Source organism: Salminus brasiliensis, chromosome 8 (assembly GCF_030463535.1).
Source record: "Salminus brasiliensis chromosome 8, fSalBra1.hap2, whole genome shotgun sequence".
Taxonomy (NCBI): Eukaryota; Metazoa; Chordata; class Actinopteri; order Characiformes; family Bryconidae; genus Salminus; species Salminus brasiliensis.
Genome location: NC_132885.1, coordinates 8,009,392 through 8,036,143, shown reverse-complemented (window position 1 = coordinate 8,036,143; position 26,752 = coordinate 8,009,392). Strand labels below are relative to the sequence as shown.

Genomic DNA, 26,752 nt, shown 5'->3' with positions numbered 1-26,752 from the left:
CCCTATCACATGCACTGCTCCCAACACTAGGAGGGTGAAGACTGACCCATGCCCCAGACCAGTGCGCGATCAGCCAGCCACCGACGCGCTCAGAGGAAGGTGCTGTGTACCTGGCTCTGATGTATCTGCCAGCGGATGCCATTGCCAGTCAGTATTGCACTGGAGTGACCGCCCTGGTGGTCTACCCACCCTGTATAGCTGTGATAAAATATCCCATAGCCTGGTCCGTTAGAAGCTGGTCAAAAGAAGAGTGGTCCAAGAATCTTAATGTCAGCTGTAGGAACTTTGTATGAATGAAGTATGATAATATTAAGTTCTGTTGTATTTGCTTCTTTCCAGACTCTTCACTGGCTGGTAATTGGTCTTTGATTTATCTGGGTATTTTTGGCACCTTGCTTATCATCAAGCTTCTGCTCTGCATTGCCATCATGCACAGGAAGCTCAGAGAGTACGTTTGTATTTCTATTTATCTGTATCTATTTCTACACCATCATTTTATATATATATATATATATATATATATATATACATATATATATATATATATATATATATATATATATGACTAAATAATGTACTGTCTTTACAAAATAGACCTTGATTACAGTCGCCAACTGTAATTAAGAATCAGGTTTCCAAAAATTGATGACTGTTCAAAGCTTGTACTAACACTCAGCAATCATGGGCAGGCACATCAAAGCCCCCAATATGACTGAAAGTAAAGAAGCTGGTGCACGTATCCACCTTGTAGCATTGTCTGCACAGATATAATCTTTATGGAAGAGTCATAAGAAGGAAACCAAACCTGGGTTAATGTCAGATATGCTACACTATGTCTGGACTGAAGCTGAAAAGAGCATGGCTTAACCAACAGTAAAGCAATCCAAAACATACCTCTAATCTACCTGGGCGACCTGAAGCTTCAAGACTATCCGAAGCTTTTAGAAAGCCCTCACAGCCCACTGACCTAAACATTGTGACAAAGATTTGTGGCTAGAACTTCAACAAACATAATGTTGATGTCACATTATGGGGGGCAGTGGGGGGGCAGTGGTGGCTCAGCGGTTAGAGCGCCGGGATATCGATAACAGGGTTGTGGGTTTGATTCCCGGGCTCGGCAAGCTGCCACTGTTGGGCCCTTGCGCAAGGCCCTTTACCCTCTCTGCTCCCTGGGCACTGGAGTTGGCTGCCCACTGCTCTGGGTGTGTGTGTGTGTACTCACTGCCCCCAACACATGTGTGTGTGTGTTCACTACCAGATGGGTTAAATGCAGAGGACACATTTCGCTGTACAGTGACAAATACATGCACCTTTACCTTTACACAGAAAGCTTGTATAATGTCATGAAGAATTAACCAATAGAAAAGCTCTTTCTACATTGACCTCCATTGAAGGTTAAGATGGCATTTTCCTCCTCCTGTAAAGCTGCTGTTTTGGAGATTCAAGGTTTTTGCCTGACAGTAACAATATAACTGTTTGCTGTAGAGGTTGTGTTTATGTTTATCAACAAAATATGTACATCATCCAGGAGTTCCTAAACATTACAGTACAGTAATGTACAGTACAGTACAGTACAGTAATTTATGATGTTTTTGATTTACAGAAATATTTGCTGCACATCTAAAATCTCAACTTCAAGAGACAACCTACTTTATACTGTAACAATGTTCATTAATTCATTTATTATTTTAATTTATTTAACAAGTGTAGTTGGATTTAGTAAGATTTCCCTGTAATGTAACCAGCTGTTTGTCATTAATATTTTTTTTCCAGTTTTATGAATATGAAGAAGTGGACCTCAGAAGACTGAACACCTCTTCTCAGCCATGTGGGGAACGAGATGGGGACTCGACTCGCACTGGAGTTGTATATTGTTTGACTCCTGACTTGACTTAGCCTTAAGACTTGAGAGTTTAAAGTGAAATGGATGGCTAACTTCCTGCAAGTTAGCATAGCTAGTTAGCATAATAGCTAATTTAACTGAAATTGTTATTGTTAATGTAGGTGAGGTTTTAGCAAATTACAGAGCGCATTTCTTTAAAACATACAAAGCTTCCGCTGGATTGGCTGCTACACTGCCTGGTTTGCATACTTGCTGTATGAGCCAGGACATAATATAATCAGCCTAGCTCAAGCTCTGAACCTCTTTAATTAGTCTGTGCAGGAGCTCTGACTTCACAGTTCATTCTATAGGCAGCTCAACCCCACGTTCCCTCGTATTGTATCTCAGTACACAGCTTTATATTAAAATTAAAAAATTTAATGTATTTCTATAGGCTTCAATACATAGCACAAAGCAGCTTTACAGAGATCCGGGTCCAAGCCTTTTTAAGTAAGCTGGTGGCGACAACGGCAAGTAAAAACTCCTTCAGGTCAAGAGGAAGAAACCTTCAGGGGGGCTGAGACTCAAAAAGGAAACCCATCCTCCTCTGGTCGACACCAAATAATAACAATAATGAGAAACTGAAATAAAAACAACAATAAAGTTAGTTATACAGTTTTACATGTGTATTCTTTAAATAGATGGTCAATCTTAATGACTTTACGATCCAGGCAGGTGCAAAAGGATATATCTGCCGGACCCTGAAGCTTCTGACCCTTTCTAACCTCTAGGCTGTCTGCATCTCCAGAAAGTGTGCATTCCTGATACCACCCTGAGTCACCATCACATCATAGTGCATTCTCACAGGTCAACCAGTGTAATATTTAACAACCCTCACACATCTCTATTACGAACTTAACTCTTCGTGATACCAAAAGTGGTTCTGGCATCGTTTAAAAAACCCTTTTAAGCACCTAGTGTTTTAGAGTCTACTCTCTTTCTTAGTTCTGTCCCTGCTATCCACAGTCCCCACTTTACTCAGAGTCCCAATCAGCATCTTCTGCAGCCTGAGGACTTTTTCACATTCTAACACATGCTGGTTTCCTCAGGTGTGCTCCACATACTTTTGAGCACAATCCAAGGCCTCTTACAGTCAAACATCTCATCCTGAACCATAATCATCTGCTGATGGCATGCTCTTAAACTCTTCATTTAAATCATAAGAAAGAAAATGTAGTTCTTCCTGTTTGTATTTCTTTTTTTTTTTTTATGTATTTTTTGCTATTTTTGGCTGGACCTGATTGGCTGAGCCATGTTTAAAGCTCTGTATTAACGAGCTCTGAAATCCTACTCAGGACAAGTTTATCTCAGCTGCAACGGCAATGATTGTCAAGCAACGTTAGAGATTCATAAACCACACCATCACAAAAATACCACCAAACACATCAAAATTAGCCTTTTAAATAGACTAAATCAGCTAAGTGTTTGTAACTGCATCAGGAGTGGCCTGTGTGACCAGGACATTTCGTCAGGTTCATCCTGGTGGTGTGACGGTGTAGTGTATGAATCTCTGAGAATGCATGCAAATGATAAAAGGAGTGGCCAGATTTGACAGACACAGTAAAAGCTCTACTAAAAATGGCTGAATCCTCGTTTTTGAATGAGTAGAATGAGTAAACCTGTTACTGTTATTTTCTCTTAATGTTGCAGTAAATCTGGCAGTGTGCTTCAGTAAAGCAAACCTTGTGACTATGATGGATTCAACATTGAGGAACAGTCAAGGAGAAGAACAGAAGGAGATAAGAGAGCTTCATATGTAAAAGAAATGTGTTCATACGACTAGGGTGCAGAGGGTTTAGGGTGCAGAAAGTTGGCGTTATACAGTGGGGAAAAAAGTATTTAGTCAGTCACCAATTGTGCAAGTTCTCCCACTTACAAAGATGAGAGAGGCCTGTAATTGACATCATAGGTAGAGCTCAACTATGAGAGACAAAATGAGAAGAGAAATTCTGAAAATCACATGGTCTGATTTTTAAAGAAATTATTTGCAAATAATGGTGGAAAATAAGTATTTGGTCAATAACAAAAGTTCATCTCAATACTTTGTTATATATCCTTTGTTGGCAATGACAGAGGTCAAACGTTTTCTGTAAGTCTTCACAAGGTTGGCACACACCGTTGCTGGTATGTTGGCCCATTCCTCCATGCAGATCTCCTCTAGAGCAGTGATGTTTTGGGGCTGTCGGTGGGCAACACAGACTTTCAACTCCCTCCAAAGGTTTTCTATGGGGTTGAGATCTGGAGACTGGCTAGGCCGCTCCAGGACCTTGAAATGCTTCTTACGAAGCCACTCCTTTGTTGCCCTGGCAGTGTGCTTGGGATCATTGTCATGCTGAAAGACCCAGCCACGTTTCATCTTCAATGCCCTTGCTGATGGAAGGAGGTTTGCACTCAAAATCTCACAATACATGGCCCCATTCATTCTTTCATGTACACGGACCAGTCGTCCCAGTCCCTTTGCAGAGAAACAGCCCCAAAGCATGATGTTGCCACCCCCATGCTTCACAGTTTGTATGGTGTTCTTTGGATGCAACTCAGCATTCACTCTCCTCCAGACACAGCGAGTTGTATTTGTACCAAACAGTTCTACTTTGGTTTCATCTGACCATAAGACATTCTCCCAAAACTCTTCCAGAACATCCAAATGCTCTCTAGCAAACTTCAGACGCGCCCGGATATGTACTGGCTTAAGCAGGGGAACACGTCTGACACTGCAAGATCTGAGTCCCTGGCGGCGTAGTGTGTTACTGACGGTAGTCTTTGTAACGTTGGTCCCAGCTTTCTGCAGGTCATTTACTAGGTCTCCCCGTGTGGTTCTGGGATTTTTACTCACCGTTCTTGTGATCATTTTGACCCCACGGGCTGAAATCTTGCGTGGAGCCCCTGATGGAGGGAGATTAGCAGTGGTCTTGTAGGTCTCCCATTTTCTGATTCTTGCTCCCACAGTAGATTTCTTCACACCAAGCTGCTGCCTATTTCAGATTAGTCTTCCCAGCCTGGTGCAGGTCTACAATTTTGTTTCTGGTGTCCTTCGACAGCTCTTTGGTCTTCACCATAGTGGAGTTTGGAGTGTGACTGTTTGAGGTTGTGGGCAGGTGTCTTTTATTCTGTTAACGAGTTCAAACAGGTGTCATTAATACAGATAATGAGTGGAGGACAGAGAAACCTCTTAAAGAAGAAGTTACAGGTCTGTGACAGACAGACATCTTGCTTGTTTGTAGGTGACTAAATACTTATTTTCCACCATTATTTGCAAATAAATTCTTTAAAAATCAGGCAATGTGATTTTCAGATTTTTTTTCTCATTTTGTCTCTCATAGTTGAGGTCTACCTATGATGTCAATTACAGGCCTCTCTCATCTTTTTAAGTGGGAGAACTTGCACAATTGGTGACTGACTAAATACTTTTTTCCCCACTGTATATGTGAGAGCATAAAAAACATTGGGTGTCTCAGAGGGCGGGAGTTTTCAGAAATCAAGATAAGATTAGGCAACAAACAAACCAGACGCAGAAGGACAGGGGCAAAGACATTCAGCAGCTCCGTCAGGCTTAAAGAAGGCTGTCTTTAATGTTTAGGCCCAGCTGAGAATGAACTGAAGCTCTACAAAACATAGGACCAGACTGGAAGATCTGCGTGGCATCTGACTGAGCTGAGTACCATCACACAAGACGTTCAGGTTCAGAATGGAAACAGGCCGTAGGCGTGGCACTGACGTCAAAAATTTGAATACAGAGAAAAATAAGAATACAAAGGAGAAGAAAAGCAAGAGAAGAGGAATTGCACCAGTCAGTTCTCAGCTCTGGAGCCATGGAGAATAAGCGACTGTGGAAAGCAGTGTTTGTTCTGGCTGTCTGTCTCACTAGGTTTTTGTCATCATCAGGTTTGCTAATCTTCTCCTGTTTTACATTATTCTTTTATAAGTTTTGTATTTTTTCTGTGGTCAGTGAATTCTTTCCTGATCTATCTTTCAGACCTTTAGATTTTCAAAGTTTCTTGAATTCCTAGAGAAATCATCCTGATAACCAATAACAAACCTATGTTCAGACCCATGTTCTGTGACTAGCATTAATAAACTGAATGCCAGTGTGTAACTGACTCCAGTGTTTAACAGTGCTGCATTAACAGTGTGTATTAACCTGTTACCAACACCTGTTACTACAAACCGTTAACTGTTAACAGCACTGATACATAACATGCATAACATTTGCACTAGGATTATTTGCACAGCTGTACAGATGTTCATTTTTCATAAATGTGTATATAATTATATATATTATATGCAGTATTCATACCTGCACTATGCACTACCAGGGTGAAGTCCCCCTGTCTTTCACACATTTGTCACAAGGGTTTAGAGCAGCCTGACAGGAACGATCAAAATTTCCCAAAATTCTCAAGTGGTTAAATGTAACAAAACTCAGAAGAAGATGAATTAATAAACTGGAGGGAACAGCAGTTGTTAAAGTGATTAATGTCAAATACCTTAATTTCAGAGTTTCATTACTGGACTGTTTTAAACGAACTTTACAGGTTCCAGGAATGAGAGTATAGAAGTGGGCACAACGGTCACTTTACTCTGCACCAATGTAAAGATACCATGGAGTAAAATGTTTTATTTAATCTGGAAAATCAACTCACATAAAAGCTGTCGGATCAGTGTGGTCACAAACGACACATCCTTCACGACCTGTGAAGATGAAAAGAAGATGTATATAAGTACGGCTGGGGACTACAGCCTGATCATCCCTGATTTTTCCATCAAAGATGAAGGAATCTACACCTGTGATGTGTCTTACCGAGCAGGGGGCTACGTGGAAACAATCCATGTGTCTGCATGGGGTAAGCACACTGTGGCTCTACAATTCACTACGGACGAACCACTTCTTGCAGTGTATAGATGTTGGCTTGGAGTGTAATGCTGTTCTTTAAGCTAAGATACAGAGGAAGACACACCAGACTGACATTAGTGCTTAGAGTTAATTAACAAAAAAATGGTTAATAAAAATTTAATTTTTCTGGGTCTGAATTTTGAATTCAAAAATTCAGGGTCAAAATTAAGTTCATTTAAAAATATGTAAATCGATTTTATTATCGAATTAAATTCATGTCTTGTCTTCCTGACATTAGCCCGTCCGAACTTGACTGGCTGGCTGGAAGATGAAGGTGGTCCCACTTTTGCCGTCTGTGAAGCTCAGAGCAAACCAGCAGCTTCCATTTACTGGAAAACACAGTGGAACCCCTCCGAACCCAAGACAAACTCATCAAAAAATGCCAGTGGACTTTTCACAGTGACCAGCCGCTTACAGCTGCCTCAAAATGCATCTCACAATAACCTGACCTGCATGGTCTCTGCCAGCCCCCACAAATGGAAAGAGATTCCATTCAACTCCTTCAAGTTTAAGGGTAGGCACTTCAGATTCTCTGACTTACGTGACTTAATGTTCTGTAATTATACCGTGTCAGGGCTCTTCTAATGCTCTATGTCAACAGCTTCAGTATCTAAACACTGCTACTACACTGGTCCAACCCTCTTAAAACTATAAGGAACCCATATATATTCTCCCCCTATAACATGCAGTGCTACCAACACTGGGAGGGTGAAGACTGACACATGCCTCCTCTTACCAGTGTGCAGTAAGGCAGCACCTTTGTTTCTGAACTGCCGCCGGAGTAATGTGGGTAGAAAGCGCCATCTACCCACCCTGGAGAGAGCAAGGCCAATTGCGATCTCTTGGGGCCCCCGGCTGCCGATGCCTAGCAGCATGACCGGGATTCAAACTAATGATCCTCTGGTCAAAGTGATAGCCAGAGTATTGTCTGCATAGCTGTGATTAAATATATCCCATAGTCTGGTCAGTTAGAAGCTGTTCAAGAGAAGAGTGGCCCAAGAATCTTAATGTCAGCTGTATATGTTAAAAGTGATGTATGAACTTTGTATGAATGAAGTATGATAATATTATTTTCTGTTGTATTTGCTTCTTTCCAGACTCTTCCCTGGCTGGTAATTGGTCTTTGATCTATCTGGGTATTTTTGCCACTTTGCTTATCATAAAGCTTCTGATCAGCCTCTGCATCAAAAACTCAAAAAAATTTTCAGAGTTTCTCTCATCTTGAGTTTCTTGAATTTCTATCAAAATTGTGTCCTTCACACATTTGTAACAAGGGTTAAGAGCAGCATGACAGGAACGATAAACCTTCAAATCCCCCAAAATATTAAGTGGTTAAATGTAACAAAACTCAGAAGAAGATGAATTCATAAACTGGAGGGAACAGCAGTTTTTAAAGTGATTAATGTCAAATACCTTAATTTCAGAGTTTCATTACTGGACTGTGTTAAATGAATTTTACAGGTTCCAGGAATGAGAGTATAGAAGTGGGCACAACGGTCACTTTACTCTGCACCAATGTAAAGATACCATGGAGTGAAATGATTTATGTAATCTGGAAAATCAACTCACATAAAAACTGTTGGATCAGTGTGGCTACAAACGACACATCCTTCAACACCTGTGAAGATGAAAAGAAGATGTATATAAGTACGGCTGGGGACTACAGCCTGATCATCCCTGATTTTTCCATCAAAGATGAAGGAAACTACACCTGTGATGTGTCTTACCGAGCAGGGGGCTACGTGGAAACAATCCATGTGTCTGCATGGGGTAAGCACACTGTGGCTCTACAATTCACTACGGACGAACCACTTCTTGCAGAGTATAGAGGTTGGCTTGGAGTGTAATTCTGAGGAAGACACACCAGACTGACATTAGTGCTTAGCGGTAATTAACAAAAAGTGACGAGTCAACGTTTAAAAGAAAAACAAATGTTTTATCAGTTCATGGCTTTAATGGGCGTTCAATGATTTTTATAAAAATTAAAATTTTCTGGGTCTGAATTTTGAATTCAGATATTCAGGGTCAAAATTATGAAGTTCATTTAAAAATATGTAAATCGATGAAATTAAATTCATGTCTTGTCTTCCTGAAATTAGCCCGTCCGAGCTTGACTGGCTGGCTGGAAGATATAGGTGGTCACACTTTTGCCATCTGTGAAGCTCAGAGTAAACCAGTAGCTTCCATTTACTGGAAAACACAGTGGAACACCTCCGAACCCAAGACAAACTCATCAAAAGATGCCAGTGGACTTTTCACAGTGACGAGTTGTTTACAGCTGCCTCAAAATGCATCTCGCAATAACCTGACCTGCGTGGTCTCCGCCAGCCCCCACAAATGGAAAGAGATTCCATTCAACACCTTCAAGTATAAGGGTAGGCACTTCAGATTTTTTGACTTACGTGACGTTACATTATGTAATTTTGTGTGTCATTATGTGTCAGGGCTCTTCTAATGCTCTATGTCAACAGCTTCCGACAAAGTAGCTAAACACTACTACTACACTGGTCCAACACTGTTAAACGTACGAGGTCCTTGAAGAACATTTGGAGGTTCTTCAATTTGAAACTTAAGGTGCTTTGAAGAACCTTTAACAAAAGATTTTTTAAAAGAACAAGATTCCTTAAAGGTTCCTCAAAGCACCTTAAAAGGTTCCTCCACAGTTTCAAACTGAAGAACCTCCAAAAGTTCCTCAAGGATCTTCTACTTTTAACAGTGTACACCATTAAACAATGTATAGGCCAGCAACAGCAAAGGTTTGAGTCTATTTTGTAACAAACTGGACACATAAGAATAGGAGTGATTTGTTGTTTGTTACCTTCTAGTGAAAACTCTAAAAGCTGAGCTTTGAATCAACTGATTCTCTTCTAAGGGAGTCTGGTTAGAAGACCAGCATACTAATCTAACCTGCTAGAAATTCTTTTTCCATTTCTACCAATTTTCTTCCCACTTTGGATCGACCAATACCCAACCAATACATATTTTCCCCTATCACATGCACTGCTCCCAACACTGGAAGGGGGAAAACTGACACATGCCCCAGACCAGTGCGCGATCAGCCAGCCACCGACGCGCTCAGAGGAAGGTGCTGTGTACCTGGCTCTGGTGTATCTGCCAGCGGATGCCAATGCCAGTCAGTATTGCACTGGAGTGACCGCCCTGGTGGTCTACCCACCCTGCATAGCTGTGATAAAATATCCCATAGCCTGGTCCGTTAGAAGCTGGTCAAAAGAAGAGTGGTCCAAGAATCTTAATGTCAGCTGTAGGAACTTTGTATGAATGAAGTATGATAATATTAAGTTCTGTTGTATTTGCTTCTTTCCAGACTCTTTACTGGCTGGTAATTGGTCTTTGATTTATCTGGGTATTTTTGGCACCTTGCTTATCATCAAGCTTCTGCTCTGCATTGCCATCATGCACAGGAAGCTCAGAGAGTACGTTTGTATTTCTATCTATCTGTATCTATTTCTACACCATCTTTATATATATATAATACTAAAAAGACTAAATAATGTACTGTCTTTACAAAATAGACCTTGATTACAGTCGCCAACTGTAATTAAGAATCAGGTTTCCAAAAATTGATGACTGTTCAAAGCTTGTACTAACACTCAGCAATCATGGGCAGGCACATCAAAGCCCCCAATATGACTGAAAGTCAAGAAGCTGGTGCACGTATCCACCTTGTAGCATTGTCTGCACAGATATAATCTTTATGGAAGAGTCATAAGAAGGAAACCAAACCTGGGTTAATGTCAGATATGCTACACTATGTCTGGACTGAAGCTGAAAAGAGCATGGCTTCACCAACAGTAAAGCAATCCAAAACATACCTCTAATCTACCTGGGCTACCTGAAGCTTCAAGACTATCCGAAGCTTTTAGAAATCCCTCACAGCCCACTGACCTAAACATTGGGGAAAGGATATGTGGCTAGAACTTCAACAAACATAACGTTGATGACACACAGAAAGCTTGTATAATGTCATGAAGAACTCACCAATAGAAAAGCTCTTTCTACATTGACCTCCATTGAAGGTTAAGATGGCATTTTCCTCCTCCTGTAAAGCTGCTTTTGGAGATTCAAGGTTTTTGCCTGACAGTAACAATATAACTGTTTGCTGTAGAGGTTGTGTTTATGTTTATCAACAAAATATGTACATCATCCAGGAGTTCCTAAACATTACAGTACAGTAATGTACAGTACAGTACAGTACAGTAATTTATGATGTTTTTGATTTACAGAAATATTTGCTGCACATCTAAAATCTCAACTTCAAGAGACAACCTACTTTATACTGTAACAATGTTCATTAATTCATTTATTATTTTAATTTATTTAACAAGTGTATTTGGATTTAGTAAGATTTCCCTGTAATGTAACCAGCTGTTTGTCATTAATATTTTTTTTCCAGTTTTATGAATATGAAGAAGTGGACCTCAGAAGACTGAACACCTCTTCTCAGCCATGTGGGGAACGAGATGGGGACTCGACTCGCACTGGAGTTGTATATTGTTTGACTCCTGACTTGACTTAGTCTTAAGACTTGAGAGTTTAAAGTGAAATGGATGGCTAACTTCCTGCAAGTTAGCACAGCTAGTTAGCATAATAGCTAATTTAACTGAAATTGTTATTGTTAATGTAGGTGAGGTTTTAGCAAATTACAGAGTGCATTTCTTTAAAACATACAAAGCTTCCGCTGGATTGGCTGCTACACTGCCTGGTTTGCATACTTGCTGTATGAGCCAGGACATAATATAATCAGCCTAGCTCAAGCTCTGAACCCTGGTCTTTGGTGTGTAGAGCACAGTTATTATCTAATATACCACAGATTCACAACCCTGGTCCTGCAGCATCCCTTGCTTTGCACATTTAGAGCGGTCCCTGCTCCCAGCACACTGAAATCAACCAATCAGCTACTTCAAATCAGAAAGTCCTTCCTGTTATAACTTATCTGTGTTATAACTGGAAAGGTTAACATGTACAGGGCAGGGAGTACTCCAGAGCCAGGGTCCAGAACTCATTCACAATCCAATCAGAGGCCATGATCTCAACAACATAGGGAAAAAGAGACACTTTAGTGCCATCTTATGGTCTAAGAAAGCAATGCATTTCAGTCCACCAATGGTACTGTATCACTGCACAATAAAATATTACAATTTAAATAATAAGAATATGAAAATGTGGGCCTTGATGTACTGACACCAAGTGAATAGGACAGTAAAAACAGGACAGGGCAGCCACCAGAGCGGCCAGGGAGCATTAGAGGGTAAAGTGCCTTGCTCAAGGGCACCTCAGCTGTAGATGAAGTCAATAGCGATGTGTGTAATATATGTGTGTGTGTGTGTGTAAGATTAGATTAGATTAATTGTAGTGGTTAGTTATTGTACTATTCCATTTATTTCACACACAAATGCATATACATCACATGCAGCTCCCACTTTAAGACTCATTTTCATACCCACCCTTTTGGTCAGTGCCCAGCAGAGGGCACTGTAGAGTCTCGTTTTATTTGAATTGGTGCTTACTTGAGTTTCTATGTTTATGTTCATTAGTATATGTTATATGTGTGTGATGAGGTGAGGTTGATATCATGCTCAGATTTGAGATTTTGAGATTCTATATGTAATGTAAACATTAGACAGATGTTAGCGTGTGCTGAGATAGATTTTGACAAAACAGAATAATCATTTGAAACTTCCAAAAAAAAAAAAATTCTGGCTGCAATATGTTGCTATTTGTCTCTTCACCAAGTTCTGTATCTGCTTAAAGAAAATCTGCTGAACCGCTTAAATGGCCCGTGGCCCACCGATGGGCAGAGAGTTTTATATTACCAGGGGATAGTCCCACCAGTTTGTACAGAAGTCCCTGTAGTTACTGAATAATACGCCTTAGTGTGTAATAAGCTTTTGAGTGGTGAGGTAGACTAGCATGGTTTATTTGATACATTCAGTTTTAAAAATGTAGCCAAACCCATGACAATCTATGACAATCTATGGAGCATCTGTTTTCACTGCTTTACAAACAGAGGGAAGAGAGTTAAATAAGTTAATAGATAAACCATATCATATCATTTTTATATGTTGTTTTTTGTTTCATATTTTTCGGGCCACCTTTCTCCACCTTTTTTTGGTCTGTATTGCAGATTGATTTTTGTTTTACTGGGGGGAGGCACTAAAGCGGTGAGCAAGTCAGAGTTTGACTGTCATTTTTTTAATGTGGCAGCTGTACATAAACATTTGATATGAGGAAAACTGCAGGTCATTTCAGTAACTATGGGAAAAGATATGAATTATGTTGATCTGTTGGCGAACACTAGGGGAAGGGCCCTTTTTAAAACTTTTTTCTTACCAATGGAGCCTGCTTCAGCATGTTTCCTGGTGGCCATCCCACCAGAGGATTAGATAACGACTTAATAATACACCTTAGTGAATTGTAAAATTGTGAAAAAATGAAAAATTGTTCATTGTGGTGAGGAAACAACCAGGCTGAGTACCAGGGTAGGTGGGTGAAACTGCTGGACAAAACAATTTTATGATGGTGAAGAAAAATATAAATCAAGACAAAAGCTAAAAGAGAATAAACGAAACTGGCTTAAGAGCCATTACAGAGCCCATCACAACAGTAAAGACTGAGAGTGTTCCCAACTTCGCTCTCACTCCACTCTAGGCCAAGACAATGACTAAAGGCTTATCTTTCAAAGTCTCAACAGGCCGTCCTCCAGCCCAAACTAACCTATGTTTTTCAACAGAGGACTTTGTTAACACCCTAGCAAATCTGAAGTGCCCCTCTGGCCCAATCACCATTTGGCACCACACACTCAGCTTTTCCCCCCTAAATGGAAACATAGAATGTACACTGTGAAAAAGTACTGTGAACGGTGAAAGGTGTGAAATAGTGTACGTGTAAGAATGTGGGCTGTGTGACATGGATGAGTGTGCATGATGTTCAAGCTTTTGTCTTAGATTATTCATATTATTCCAAAGGCAAAAATCAATACATATATATATATTCTGTAATACCACTGAATAACATAAAGTTGGATAGTAAGAGATATACCCCATATCTCTTACAGTGTAATAAGCCTTTCTGCCTTAAGGGGTTGAAATAAACTCTTAATATAGCCTAATGTCCAAGTCAATTGTCAATTCACAGTCCACCAGTGGAATGACCACTAGGGGGGCTGTTGAGAGTATCTAGATTAGTGATAGTTAAAGTCAAGTCAAGTCAAATTTATTTGTATAGCTTTTTACAGCTGTTGTCGTCACTTACAGCTTTACATAATTAGTAATTAGTAAAAGACAGAAAAAAAAGTAAGAAGACATGAAGGATCCAAAACCAAAGTATCAATAATTGGATAGTCATACACTGATATGGTCAGAGGTGTAAAATATGTAAGTAACTGTGCTTTACTCAGGGATTATTAAGCACAATTGTTTACAAACTTCCGGATTTTTTCTCTTCTTTCTTGCCAATTAGTCGAGTTGCTGCACTTTTTAACCCCTTAACACTCCAAGGCTTATTACACGCTAAGGTGTCTTACTCAGTAACTACAGGGACTTCTGTGCAAACTGGTGGGGTTAATCAATTTCATTTTTACCAAATTCAAAGCAATGTTGAGTCTATCTACACTATATGTCCAAATGTTTGTGGACACCCCTGCTAATAAACACATTCAGCTACTTTAAGTGTTACCTATCACTGGCACAGATGTGCAAATGCACAGCCCCCCATCATTGAGCTGTGGAGCAGTGGAACTGTGCTCTTTGGTATGATGGTTGGCGCTCCATCCCATACTTGTGGAATGAGTTGGGGAGTTGGGGTGTTGGGAATGGGGAGAGGTGGTGATCATGTAACATCCTGACCTCATACATGCTTAAGTCGCTGAATGCAATCAAATCCTCACAGCAATGCTCCTAAATCAAATTAAAAACAATACCGTCCCAATACTTTTGTCCATATGGTGTATGTTAGAAAAGGCTGTTGTTACAGTAGCGTACAGCATCATCACAGTTCCTCAGTATAGTCAAACTGCATTGATGGTGCTGATGACGTCAGAGCTTTGCGGCACACCGTGCATTTTTGCCTGAATCTGACAAAACTGACATCATTTCAGTGCACTAAATACTTTCATGTGTTATCGTATTCTTCATAGTCCACACATGTGTCATATGCATAGGTTAAGATCTGCTGTGGATTGGCACTGCCAGCTTGTTTTGGGAACTCCGATTAGATCACAAGAAAGCCACATTTGTGAAATTTCAGGGCACTGTGGGCTAAGGCATCATGAATCTGCATTTTAATACAGTAATAAGGATCATATCTTATATCTTCTGAGCTATGTGAATCCTTAAACACACTCCAGCATTGCATTAGAGGGAGAAACCTGAAGACTACAGACTACTGTAGGGAGCTGTAGGCCTGCTGCATGTGTGCTTGCACATGATGGGCACTGAGCCACCAACTTCAGTATTTCCCCGTTCCACTGCTGGAGTCCCCCTGCACTGCAAGTTGTAGAGTCTTCCTGTGCAAACCGCCCCTGTTTAACAGCGTGGAGGTGGAGGGCTTACATAATAAGCTGATGAGTAGAGACGTGTGGAAACAGACCAATATGAACCTCCAGCATTCTGAATGAGCTAAAGGGTGTACATGGCAGCATTCATTGCAAAGTGGGGGATTTATGAAACTGTACCAGCATAGAACTTTCCTATTAACCCCTTGAGCTCCGTGGCTTAATGGCACCTTAAGCATTACCAATCGGAAATTAAAAGCCCTGCTGAACGTTCTACCAGGAGACACAAATGCTACATCATCTTTTACTCAGCCAACCAGCAGCTTATTTAAAAGACCTCTACTTACACACCTATTCTGCTGCTTTAAGATACTGAGGATGTTTCCCTCCTTCCTCCCCCTTCTGGCTGCCCAGGGGGTTGGCTGTCCCCTTGCCTTTTAGATACAGCAGGCCTTAACTATATATATACATACATATACTTTATATATACAATATATATATATATATATATATATATATATATATATATATATATATATATATATATATATATATTGTATATATATTGTATATATATAATATTTTATATTGTATAAAAAAGCTAAAATGTAAAATTTATGGTAAAATACTGGCAGCCTGAATTTTTTACAGTGTGGGAGCAACTTTGCCAGTTCTACCAGAAGACTCTAAAGGCATGAGTACATGAAAATGTGTATTTTTGAAAATGTCTAGCCATTAGATATTAGATACATTAGATACATTAGACATTTAAGACATCTAGACATTTTAAATGTCAAGACAAATTACACATTTTCATGTACTCATACCTTTTCTGGCATTTTTATTTAATATTTTACATTTTATCTTTTTTTAAGACATTGTGAATACAAAATATATAGTCACAATGTATAGGACATAACAAAATGCTTTTTTTTGGCAATTGTAAATTTTACATTCAAGAACAGCACATTACTGTGAAAACACTGTGAACAGTATAAGTCTCACCAGCATATAAAATTCTTTTTGACTTGCTGCACCTATTTTTAGTATTAATTTTTCTTTCCTTTACTAACATTAATCATCTGCCATAAAGCAGAGCGTATAATCCAGTGGTAATGCAAGAGTGACCACTGCAGTACCCAACCAGCATAACATTACACTCAGTAGTACAGAAAGCTGTAACTTGCTCATAAAGCCTACAACACTGAGACCAGGCAGTCACCATCATATAAAACAGAAACATATACTCAAGAGAAGGTAATAAAGGGGGTGAGGACACACCCCATGTGCAAACAGATGATGCCAGGATCCAATGGGAAGGGAGCATACACACTCACGAGCACAGCTGACTTCTGCAGTACTGTCTCTACTGTCCAGGGAAGAAGGCTTTCCACTAGAATTTGGTGGAGCATTGCGAGGATTTGACTCCCCAACTTATTCCCAAAGTATTGGATGAAGCATCATCCATCATTCCAGAGAACCACTGCTCCACAGCTCAATCCTGGGGGTCTTTATACCCCTCTAGCTCATGCCTGGCATTAGGCAGCTTGGTGCCAATAGGTTCATGTTTATCTGCTTCAGGGAGTCCTATTGTACTGGCAATAATTCACTACAGGGGCTACACAAATTGTGTGTGTGTGTGTGTGTGTGTGTGTGTGTATTTGCACATTTGTGTCAGCAATGGGTACAACTTAAAGAAGCTGAATGCATTCATTAGAAAGGGTGTCCACAAACATTTGGACATTGTACTTCATATCTGCTTGTCTGCAGCTGTGTTTTTTTCATGACTAGGGTTTGACTGCTGGTTTGGGCAGGAGCACCACCAGTAAGAGCTCTTGGGCGATTCTCCCACCTGTGTAAACAACCTAACCAATTTTGGACCTATGTTGGCTGCTTCTGAAAAGGGTGTGAAAGCACCAGAATGAATGAGGTGGTTCGAGCAGATATGATCAGATATGTCTTACTCATCATGGCTGACCCGTTGTGTGCGGGTGCAGATGTTACAAGAAGTGACTCCGTACATTGCTCTTCTCCATTCCTGAGGCTGAAACAGATACAAGCGTGGTGGCCCGTCTTAGCACTTCACGCTGTGTGTTGTGAGCTCACACACCTACGCAGCAGCAAGTGCCTTCAGAAACCACCATATCTGCTGCTCCAACACTCACCGCGTGTGAGCATGGCGCGGCGTCTTGCTGTAAATGATGTGACCTTGAACAATAAATGCTCTTCATTCCGTGGTCGACTGTTTGTTTGCTGGCTGTGCTTTCAGACTTGTATGTACAGCCAGGACGTGTAGGTGTGTGTGCGTGTTGCAGTAGCCATGTAACCATAAAAAAAGGCCTTTCTTAATAATTCTTTAAAGGACGTGGCCTTGAGCAAGTAACATGAGTAAGCTAGGTGGAAGACGGTTTAACTGAGAGAGAGAGAGAGAGATTAATTAATAATGATCCAACACATCAATTCCTCCCTTACACCTACATAACTCTTAGCAGTTACTGAATAATTCATAGAAATGACTAATTACTACCTTTTATGGTTGGTATGAATATTGGGCTTTAATAAATAATGTGTGGCACTTGTAAAAATGTCAAGGCCTGTCAGAGTATCTCAGACATGTCTGCAGGCACCTCCAGAGAGACTGCAGAGGGTTAAGCGAACAATTACACTGCAGTTTAAGTGCAGGAGAGATGAAAGCTGATGTCTCGATAGTCATCTTCCACCTGTCAGAAGCTCCATGTGAAATTGGCTTTCCATTTTACTGAACACACTCCTCCTCCGATGACTCCCGTAATGAGCACTCTGCTCCACAACTTGCTCAGTCATTTCTGGGAAAAGACTCTGACTATGCTAATACAGGTTTCTCCCCCACGCTTTATTGATGCTCTGGTAAACAGTACCTGTGTGTGGGCATGCAGGCCCTCAACCACCCACCCACAGCTATATGCTGTTCTCTACAGAGGCCTATTTACACACACACACACACACACACACACACACACACACACGCCTCTGTGTTAATGTGGTTCACAGTCCCACTGCTAGGGGACTTTTGCTCTGCTCCATTTGGTGTCTTACTAATATGCTCACTGGAACTCATGATAATTGGCGGATAACGGAACACCACTTTTCTTAAAAAGCTAATTTTCAAAAAGAGTTTATCCTGCTTTTGTCTCTACTGTCCAGAGAAGACTTTCTTCTAGATTATGAAGCCTTGCTGTGAGGATATGATTACATTCAGTGACAAGAAAGTTAGCAAGGTCAGGATCTTCGCAGGATGATCACCACTCCACCTCATCCTCAACTACCCAACTCATCCTAATAGTACTAGATTAAGCACCATCTATCATTCCAGAGAACACAGTTCTTCCACTGCTCCATGTGTGTGCAGTTGCACATTTGTGTCAGCAATGGGGTGAAAAGTAAAGTGTCTGAATGCATTATTTAGAAGGAGTGTCCACATAAAGAGTACCTTAGCTCACATACAGTACTGTGCCCTCTAGATCTTCATAAATGGTCAGTTTCTGACCACAGAGCTGCTCTACACTCTTGAAAATAAAGATGCTACAAATGGTTCTTTGAAGAACCACTTTTAGTCCATGAAGAACCATTTTTGTAATAGACATGTCTGAAGAGTTTCTCTTACAATCATGGTTCTTAATGGAACCAAGTGTTTTTTGGGGAATCACACAAAGAACCATTTGAAGTGCCTTTATTTTTAAAAGCTTGTAACTCCATCTCAAGCCAGTTTAGCTCTGGAATAGCATAGCACATTTTTTGTTTGTGTTGGAAGGTTTCTCTGGTCTACCAACGTGAACAACCTGATCAAGCTAGTCAACCAGCTTGGTCAAGTTGGTCATGCTGATAGACCAGCAAGTCCATCCAACTCAAATGAAAACATATGTTACTCTGGTCAAGAGCTAATCCAACCAGTTTAAACATCTTGCAAACCAGCATAGGGTGTGTTTTCACCTGGATGACCAGCTTAGACCATCTAAAACCAGTTACCAGCAAAATTTTGTAGATGGAAAATGTGTGACAATAAGTAACATCTAAAGTTACTGGCAAGATTATTAGGGGGTAAAACTCCAATAGAAACTCTTGCCACACCATAGCTGTGGCTCAGTTGTTGACACACAATCTGCGTTAGCTATCATCTAGCCCTTCACCAATGGTCAGTTTCTTACCACAGAGATCCTCTTGTCTGGACATGTTCTGGTGTAGGGTCAATCTAGGACTAGAAATTACACTGACATGTGTAAAACCCCAGATAATACCAATCCTTCGAACATCCTTCGTGTTCTAGAGTTGATGAGTGTGCTATTATGCTGAATTCTGAGAGGCAGTGCAGGAAATGAGGTTAGCAACACACTCTTACCAGTAAACATGCAGTTAATTTTTGCATACAGTTGGAGTGAAATGCATTCAGCACTCATGGCTAATTAGCTTTATAAGCAAAATTGACTCACTTACAGCTTTGGTGGGACTGGAACAAGACGGTTGCAGCAGCAAACCCAGCAAACCCAAGAACATTAGTGAACTGGAGGCCACTGCCCAAAACGAGTGGGCTAAGATTCCTCAGGAACACTGACAGAAGCTGGTGTCTGGCTATGCATCACATTTGTAGCAGGTCATAACGGCAGAAAGGGGCTCTACTAAGTGCTAAAAACAGTTGTTAAGAAAAGGTTGAATAATTCTTAGACTGCAGTCGTCATTAATAGTGGCATTGTGTGTTGAATTTGAGAAACTACTTGTTATGCAACAAGATGCAACAGAAAATGCGTACATATACCATTTAAGAGAACCCCAAGAAATTTGCTACCTCACGTCCAATATTCAGTACACATTATACAATCCACAAGGAGCCGTCCAAGAAGAGGTGGCGCTGTTTTGCCAATGACGCACAACCCAGGCTGTCATGAAGAAGAAGAATTGAGTAAACAGCGTCGTCACAGCATTCTACTTTCTGCATTATGGAGCTTCTAATGGACAGAAACTCCTTATTATAACCAACCACTCTACATGTCAGGTCAAGTCAAGTCAGATTTATTTGTATAGCTTTTTACAACTGTTGTCGTCACAAAGCAGCTTTACATAATTAGTAATTAATAAAAGACAGAGACAAAGAAGAAAGAAGAAATAACATAAGACATGAAGGATCAAAGACCCCCAGTGAGCAGCCAACGGCAACAGTGGAAAGGAAAAACTCCCTCAGAGCTGGAGGAAGAAACCTTGGGCGGAACCAAGACTCACAAGGGGGACCTGACCCATCCTCCTCTGGTCAGAACTATTTAAACATTATTGATAAAAATGACCAAACCAGATACAGCAGATTAATAGTTAATAGTGGTGATATTAATAGTGGCAGATAGTTACGAGTCCATTTAGGTTTGAACATGGTCATTAAACAGGTAGCAGTGGTAGGCAGGTGTGCTGCTGGTCTGCTATGGGTGGTGGTGGGTGGGGGGGCCTGCTGGTTGGACCGGTAGGTTGCAGCTGGTCTGACGCAGGTAGAGGGGACCTCAGCGGGTGAAAGAGATGGAAGAGAGGTAAAAAGAGAGAGTTAGTTAGTACTTCTGGGCTATACTTGCTAGCATCTTGCTCTCATGCTAGCTCTCACTGTGAGTTGATGATATGCTTTCAAATGGTGCTCTATTACAGACACCAGGAAGGAGGATAATGGGTGTTTTCACTCTCATCATCCGTTTGCTCTGGTCTAAATCACTTGAGATGATAAGAGATGGTAAACTTGGACCTTTGAAACGTTTCCCCTTGATTTGGTTTGTTTTCACTTAGGGAAAATGTAAGCATACCAAAGTGCTTCAAACGAAATGAGAATGTGGTTAGTGGTCTTATCCTGTCTGGGTCGGGAGCAAGAAAGTAACTACAGGAAGAAGATCCTGTGTTCTGGACTAGTGCAGATTTATGTGTTTGACATGGAGCGACTGCAGAGATGGCTTTTGTTCAGAGCTGTAGAAATGAATATCTGCGCAGTATACCAGTATATCAACACCTGGCTGTGGGAGCCATTTAGCTCAAACCTGGAGAGTACACCTGATAGTGTGTACCTGGCTCTGATCAGGTTCTCACCACAAACAAACCTCTCCAGAGTCTCAATTAGGAATGGGCCGAGACCACCTTTTCTCAAGGGTCTTGGTGTGATTCCAATTTATTCTGAAAAATGCAGATGTGAAAATGCACTGAAATGATATCAGTGTATATTCCATCATTTCTGCTAATCCTGTATGACATTTTGGACAGTGCTCTGTACAGGAAGACTATAGCTTTACTGAGAGATATTGATATAAATATAATTTTACAATTTAAATACAAGGCCTTAAGGAAAACAATCTTCATAAAAAAACTTTCCAAAAATTCCAAATTAGTCAAGTGAACCAAATGAGTCTAATTGGACCTTTTGACTTGCTGTACATTTTTATGCCTAATGAGGGGAGATTAAAGGAAAACGTCCAGACTTGGTTTGGCAATACATTTATTCCCTCTGTTTTCTTCTATAGGCAAGAAGAACAGGAGAACAGGAGAAAGAGGCTTTTTCTCTCAGCCTAATCCTTTTACCTCAGGGGGGTTTCTGGTTGACTTTAGAAGACCTCTCTGTCACAAAGACATGTCGAGTGAGACCACCAAGGCAGACCACAATGAAGTCACAGACCACTAAGACCAATATCTCTAAATCTTGAATACTATTCGTAGAGGCAGTGCAAGATGCCTGTGGTTACTGATGTTCCAGTTTTCACCACATCTGATCCTATAAAGTTGTAGATAAAATATTCTGGTCACAACAAACAGCAACAACAACAACAATGACATCTAAACATGTATTATTCAGTGAACAGTCATATATATTTATATATTTCCTGTCTAGCCATACAAGGAATAAAATGTCAAAATAGCAGCTTAACTTCCTCAAAGGATGACTGCCAGCTCATCTTCATGTGTTTCCTTGTGGAGAGCACTAAGGTTAACAACAGCTATTCTGGCCTAATAATAACAGTGAATTGCGCATTGCGCTCTGGTAAGTAAGGGTAGCATCAGCTCGTGTTTTTGGGAAGTACTGTATGTGTCCCATCTTAAAGAAACGTGCACGTGTGTTGTATTTTGTATTCATCTAGTGAAGGTAGCACCAGCTCTGTTGTTCTAAAGCCCCGACACAAGACTATTGAGAGTTACAGATGTTAGATGAGATTATATGATTATACACACTCCCACGACACTTTTGAAATCTACAAAAATCTAATAAAATAATAATAATAATAAGACTGGCTTTAGATTCCTAAAACATCTGACGTTTTGTGTTCTACTCCACTGGCATTGCAAAGAGAACCTAAAACCACAGTTCTACACATTATTTTAATTTCTGACATTAAGATTTTTATATGATGAACCTGTCTATAATCAAAACAGGCAGTAATGACTCATAACATGCTGTGCTTGTGGTTTTAAGGGTCTGAGGAGCATTTCCACAAGTCAGCAAAAACATTGTCTACCACAAACTCCATATGTGTGAGTATAGTCAGTGACATTTCACCACACTTCAGATACAGAATGTCTCAGCCGAACGATAATAGTCACAAAAAAACTGTATGGGGGGCAGCTTCAACCACATCCTGTGTAATCGGTTACACAAAGCATATGGCTTGCAAAATATGCACCGGACTTATCAGATTAGACAGCCTCACACTTTCTTGCATTCACGCACTTGCACTCTTAACACTAAAGGAGCTTGAAATGCTTCTTTATGCTATATGCTATAGAAGAACCAGAAGCATGTGCGTAACAGCTGTAGGAATAATAGTGTGAGTGTGAAGAACCTTTTGAAGGCCTACAGAACTGTCACTTGATTTCAAGGTCACCTCATCTGGTTCAGTGGAGCGCAAAATCGAGTAATGAACATAACGTTTATTTCTATGTAATGCTGTCATGATCTGAGATGATCAGCACCAAGATGAACCCAGAAACTTCTCCACAGGATCTTGTGAAGTGGTTCTTTTTTGAAGGCTCTTAAGGAACCAGCAGCAAAATCCAGCATAGTAGGCAAGTATGCAAGAAATTTATTCAGTAGCTCACAGTGCATAGTATCCCACCTTAAAATTCATACTTAAGACATCTTGAGTTTTACCACACACACACCTCTCTCTTTTGGACACAAACACACTCATACACACACATGTATACTTGTAAACATGCATACATGCATATATCCATTAAGCAAGGGTATTGTAATGTGTAGAAGCTGGTAGCAGGTAGTAATCCAGGAAAATAAGATAAATACTGGGAGACATCTGTCCATCCATCTTTCCATCTGCTTATCTGCTTCTCAGTGGGTCCAGAGCCCACCTGGAATCATTGGGTGCAAGGCCAGTCCATCACAGGGTACCACACACAAGCAGTCCCTCAAGCCTAGGGTTAATTTAGCATATCCAGGTCAGCTACAGTGCATTTTCTCATTAGGCATTAGGATTGAATCTTCTCTGCAGTCTGTTTGTTTAAACCCTTATCTGACCGACGCACCTGCCTGAGGGAGAAGATCCGATGGGTCAGCAATGATTTTGTCGGCCTTTGTCTTTCCTGGTTCTGGAAGTGTGTAGGTTGAGCAGGGTGGGCAGGTGAACACTGGTGGTTTTCTCTGCAGATCTGATGATGTGCTGCAGTTTGAGCTGCACCAGATTGTGATGGAGGTGGTGATGACAGGCTCTATGACGGCTGTCTAGAACTGAACCAGCAGCTCCTGGGGGAAGTTTGAGCTTCTTCAGCTGGTGCAGGAAATACATCCTCTGCTTGATGCTGATGTCCCACTTCAGGTCCCTGGTGATTGTAGCTTTCAAGACTCCACAGCCATCACAATCTTGTCAAGGGGGCTCTTCCTGAAGTCCACTGTCATTGCCACAGCTTTGAGCTTGCTGAGCTCCAGGTTGTTATGCCTGCTTCAGAAAATCTGGGGGTGAGTTCTGGGGAGGTGCAGTTGTTTGTGTACAGAGCGAACAGCAGTGGAGAGCGCATGAAGAGAATTTTCCCAGCTTCATTTGCTGCATTCTGCTTGTGAGGAAGCTGATGAGCCGCTCTCAGGTGGAGGCAGGAGGGTTGAGCAGGAAAAGTTTATAGTGGAGCGATTGCCGGAATGATGGTGTTCAATTCTGAGCTGAAATCAGGGAAAGGGATTCTGGTGTATGTTCTTGCAGGCCATGTTGTTTAACAGTCCCTCAGCCTCATCCACTGGAATCTCACTATAAGATTACTGTAAAAGGTAGCAGCCCTGGCTAACATATTATTACATGTGTTTAGCATGAATTGCACATTAATATTATTGCCAATTTAGCTTAAGGATAGAAAATTGAGCTTGTATTTCATATGTTTTGTATATTCACTTGGCATTTTAGGGCTGTATGGCTGTTCGCTTTTAATAGTTTTGTCTTCCTAGCTCTGACAGACACATTTTTCACAGCATAGCAAATGTCTAAAGTAACATCAGTAAGTTCTCCAGCTCAAAATCTCCACTAACAAAAGTCACACGACCTCTTACTTCCTCTACAGCATGGGCCGGCTATGTTTGACTTCAATTCCAACATAGAGATTTTCCTTCAACAGTTTCATCATAAGCAAAAATAAGGAAGGAGTGCTGTCTCGACCCATTCATTGGTAAATCTCTTTTCAGCAGGCCACATGCAAACACACACACACACACACACACACACACACAGTCATCAGTGTTAGTGCTGTATTGCTATGCTGGGCATTGTTTGAAACATTGTAACATTCTCAAACACTTCATCTCAAGTGAGAGACGTCAGATTCTTAACAATGTCATGAAGGAAATTCAACCCAGCTCCACAGTTCTCACCTGATTTGAGCACTGATATAGCTTTGAAGTGAAGAGCGCTTGGATACCCAGCAAAGCTATGTGGCCACATGATGCACATTTGAAGTGTTACTTCCTGTCTGCGAATTAAAGCCAATTCATCACCATCTTTCAGAACTTCATCAACAGATCTCTACTTGTATCAGTTAGACTGATTATATTTACTTCATTCGACCTATTTTATTTCTGATACTGATGACCCCTTTTTCTAGTCATTGTCACTCCCCCAAATTATCCAAATGTCTGTGTTCTATTCAGATAGGTGTTTCACGCATACTACATATTTGCACTCTAATTTTGGATCATATGCCATCAGGATATGATAAAGCAGGAGGAGACTGTGATAGAGTGGGGAGAACTTAGGGAACTTTGGGCTGGATTTCAGGCAGCTTCTGCTTTGAGCTACACTATATGGACATAAGTACTAAAACCCCTTCTAACCACTGAATTCTGGTGTTTCATTCAGTCCCTTTTCCACATGCATAAAATCAACTCCAGCATGGTTCTGTATGTAATAGGAAACACCGCTGCAACAACACAAGGAAGTCAGCTGGTGAAATATCCTCCCTCCTAGATCTTCCTCCATCAGCTGTGGTATTATTGTTATTGAACAGTGGAAGCATTTAGGAGGAACCACAGAGAGCAGCTCAGTGAGCCACCGAGTGTCTGTCAGACCACATAAAGTTACAGAGCGGGGTCAGAGCAGAGTGCTGAGCTCAGAGCATAGTGCAGAAAAGCCAATGCTCCAACGCTCTGCTGATTCAATACCTGCAGAGCTCCAGACCTGCTGCTGTTAGAGTTGTAAAGGAGGACCAACTTCATATTAATGCCAGTAGGTTTAGAATGAGATGCCATAAAAGCTCCTGTAGATGTACTGTGTAGGTGTCCCAATACTTTTGTCCATATAGTATCCTCAGAGGTGCAAAACTTAAGCTGCTGTGTCTGGGGGCTTCTCTGCTGCTGCACAGAGAGATATTTTGTTGCTCAATTTTACTCTCGAGGACCCCAAGAAGGGACATTCTTCTTCCATCCTCATGTACTGTGAGCTGGGTAAGAGAAGAAATCAGGTCTAAAGTTTTTTAAGCACTAGTTTGAGAACCACTGCTCTACATGACGTGATCCTAATACAGATCCTAAAAACAGTCCAATTGATTGTAGAGCTTCCTAAGTACTGTGGTTCTTACAGTATTTAGTATATGGTATATGGTTCTAGGGCGAGTCTTTGGTTACTACAGACATTTTACATGATGTGGAAGGTTCTGCTGTTGTGGAAAAGAAGCTTAATTACAAACACACATCTGATTTCCATCATTACAAAAGAACAGATCTTTTATCATGTCTAAATCATACTAGATATACCATATGTCTAAAAAGAAGGTCTGCTCCAGTAGTCCCCTTTCCTACGCTCTAGTTGTAAATAAGGCTAAAGCTATAGTTGATGTTATAATAGCTTAGATTTATTTTTGAGAAGGGCCAGTGTGCAGAAAATAAAATAAAATGCTAATAACTAAATTAAAATTTGTGTATTAATTAATTAAAAGTGTCAATCACTTCATAGTGAAATTGGAAAGTGAATATTACATCATTTCAAACATG

General features: G+C 40.7%; 1 protein-coding gene across 1 annotated transcript; it reads left to right on the top strand.

Annotated features, from left to right (window-relative positions):
* Positions 1 to 681: 681 nt before the first annotated feature.
* Positions 682 to 9,312, top strand: LOC140561217 (CD276 antigen-like). The gene is made up of 6 exons (XM_072686263.1): positions 682 to 736; positions 6,415 to 6,723; positions 7,012 to 7,287; positions 8,235 to 8,543; positions 8,873 to 9,148; positions 9,245 to 9,312. Exons 1-6 carry the CDS (start codon positions 682 to 684, stop codon positions 9,310 to 9,312), a joined length of 1,293 nt encoding a protein of 430 aa, XP_072542364.1.
* Positions 9,313 to 26,752: the final 17,440 nt, after the last annotated feature.

Coding starts and splice junctions, on each gene's coding strand:
- LOC140561217 (XM_072686263.1), top strand. CDS start 682: ATGGGCAGGCACATCAAAGCCCCCAATATGACTGAAAGTAAAGAAGCT. Junction 737..6,414: donor AAGTAAAGAAGCTGGTGCAC/GTATCCACCTTG, acceptor CGAACTTTACAG/GTTCCAGGAATGAGAGTATA. Junction 6,724..7,011: donor AATCCATGTGTCTGCATGGG/GTAAGCACACTG, acceptor TCCTGACATTAG/CCCGTCCGAACTTGACTGGC.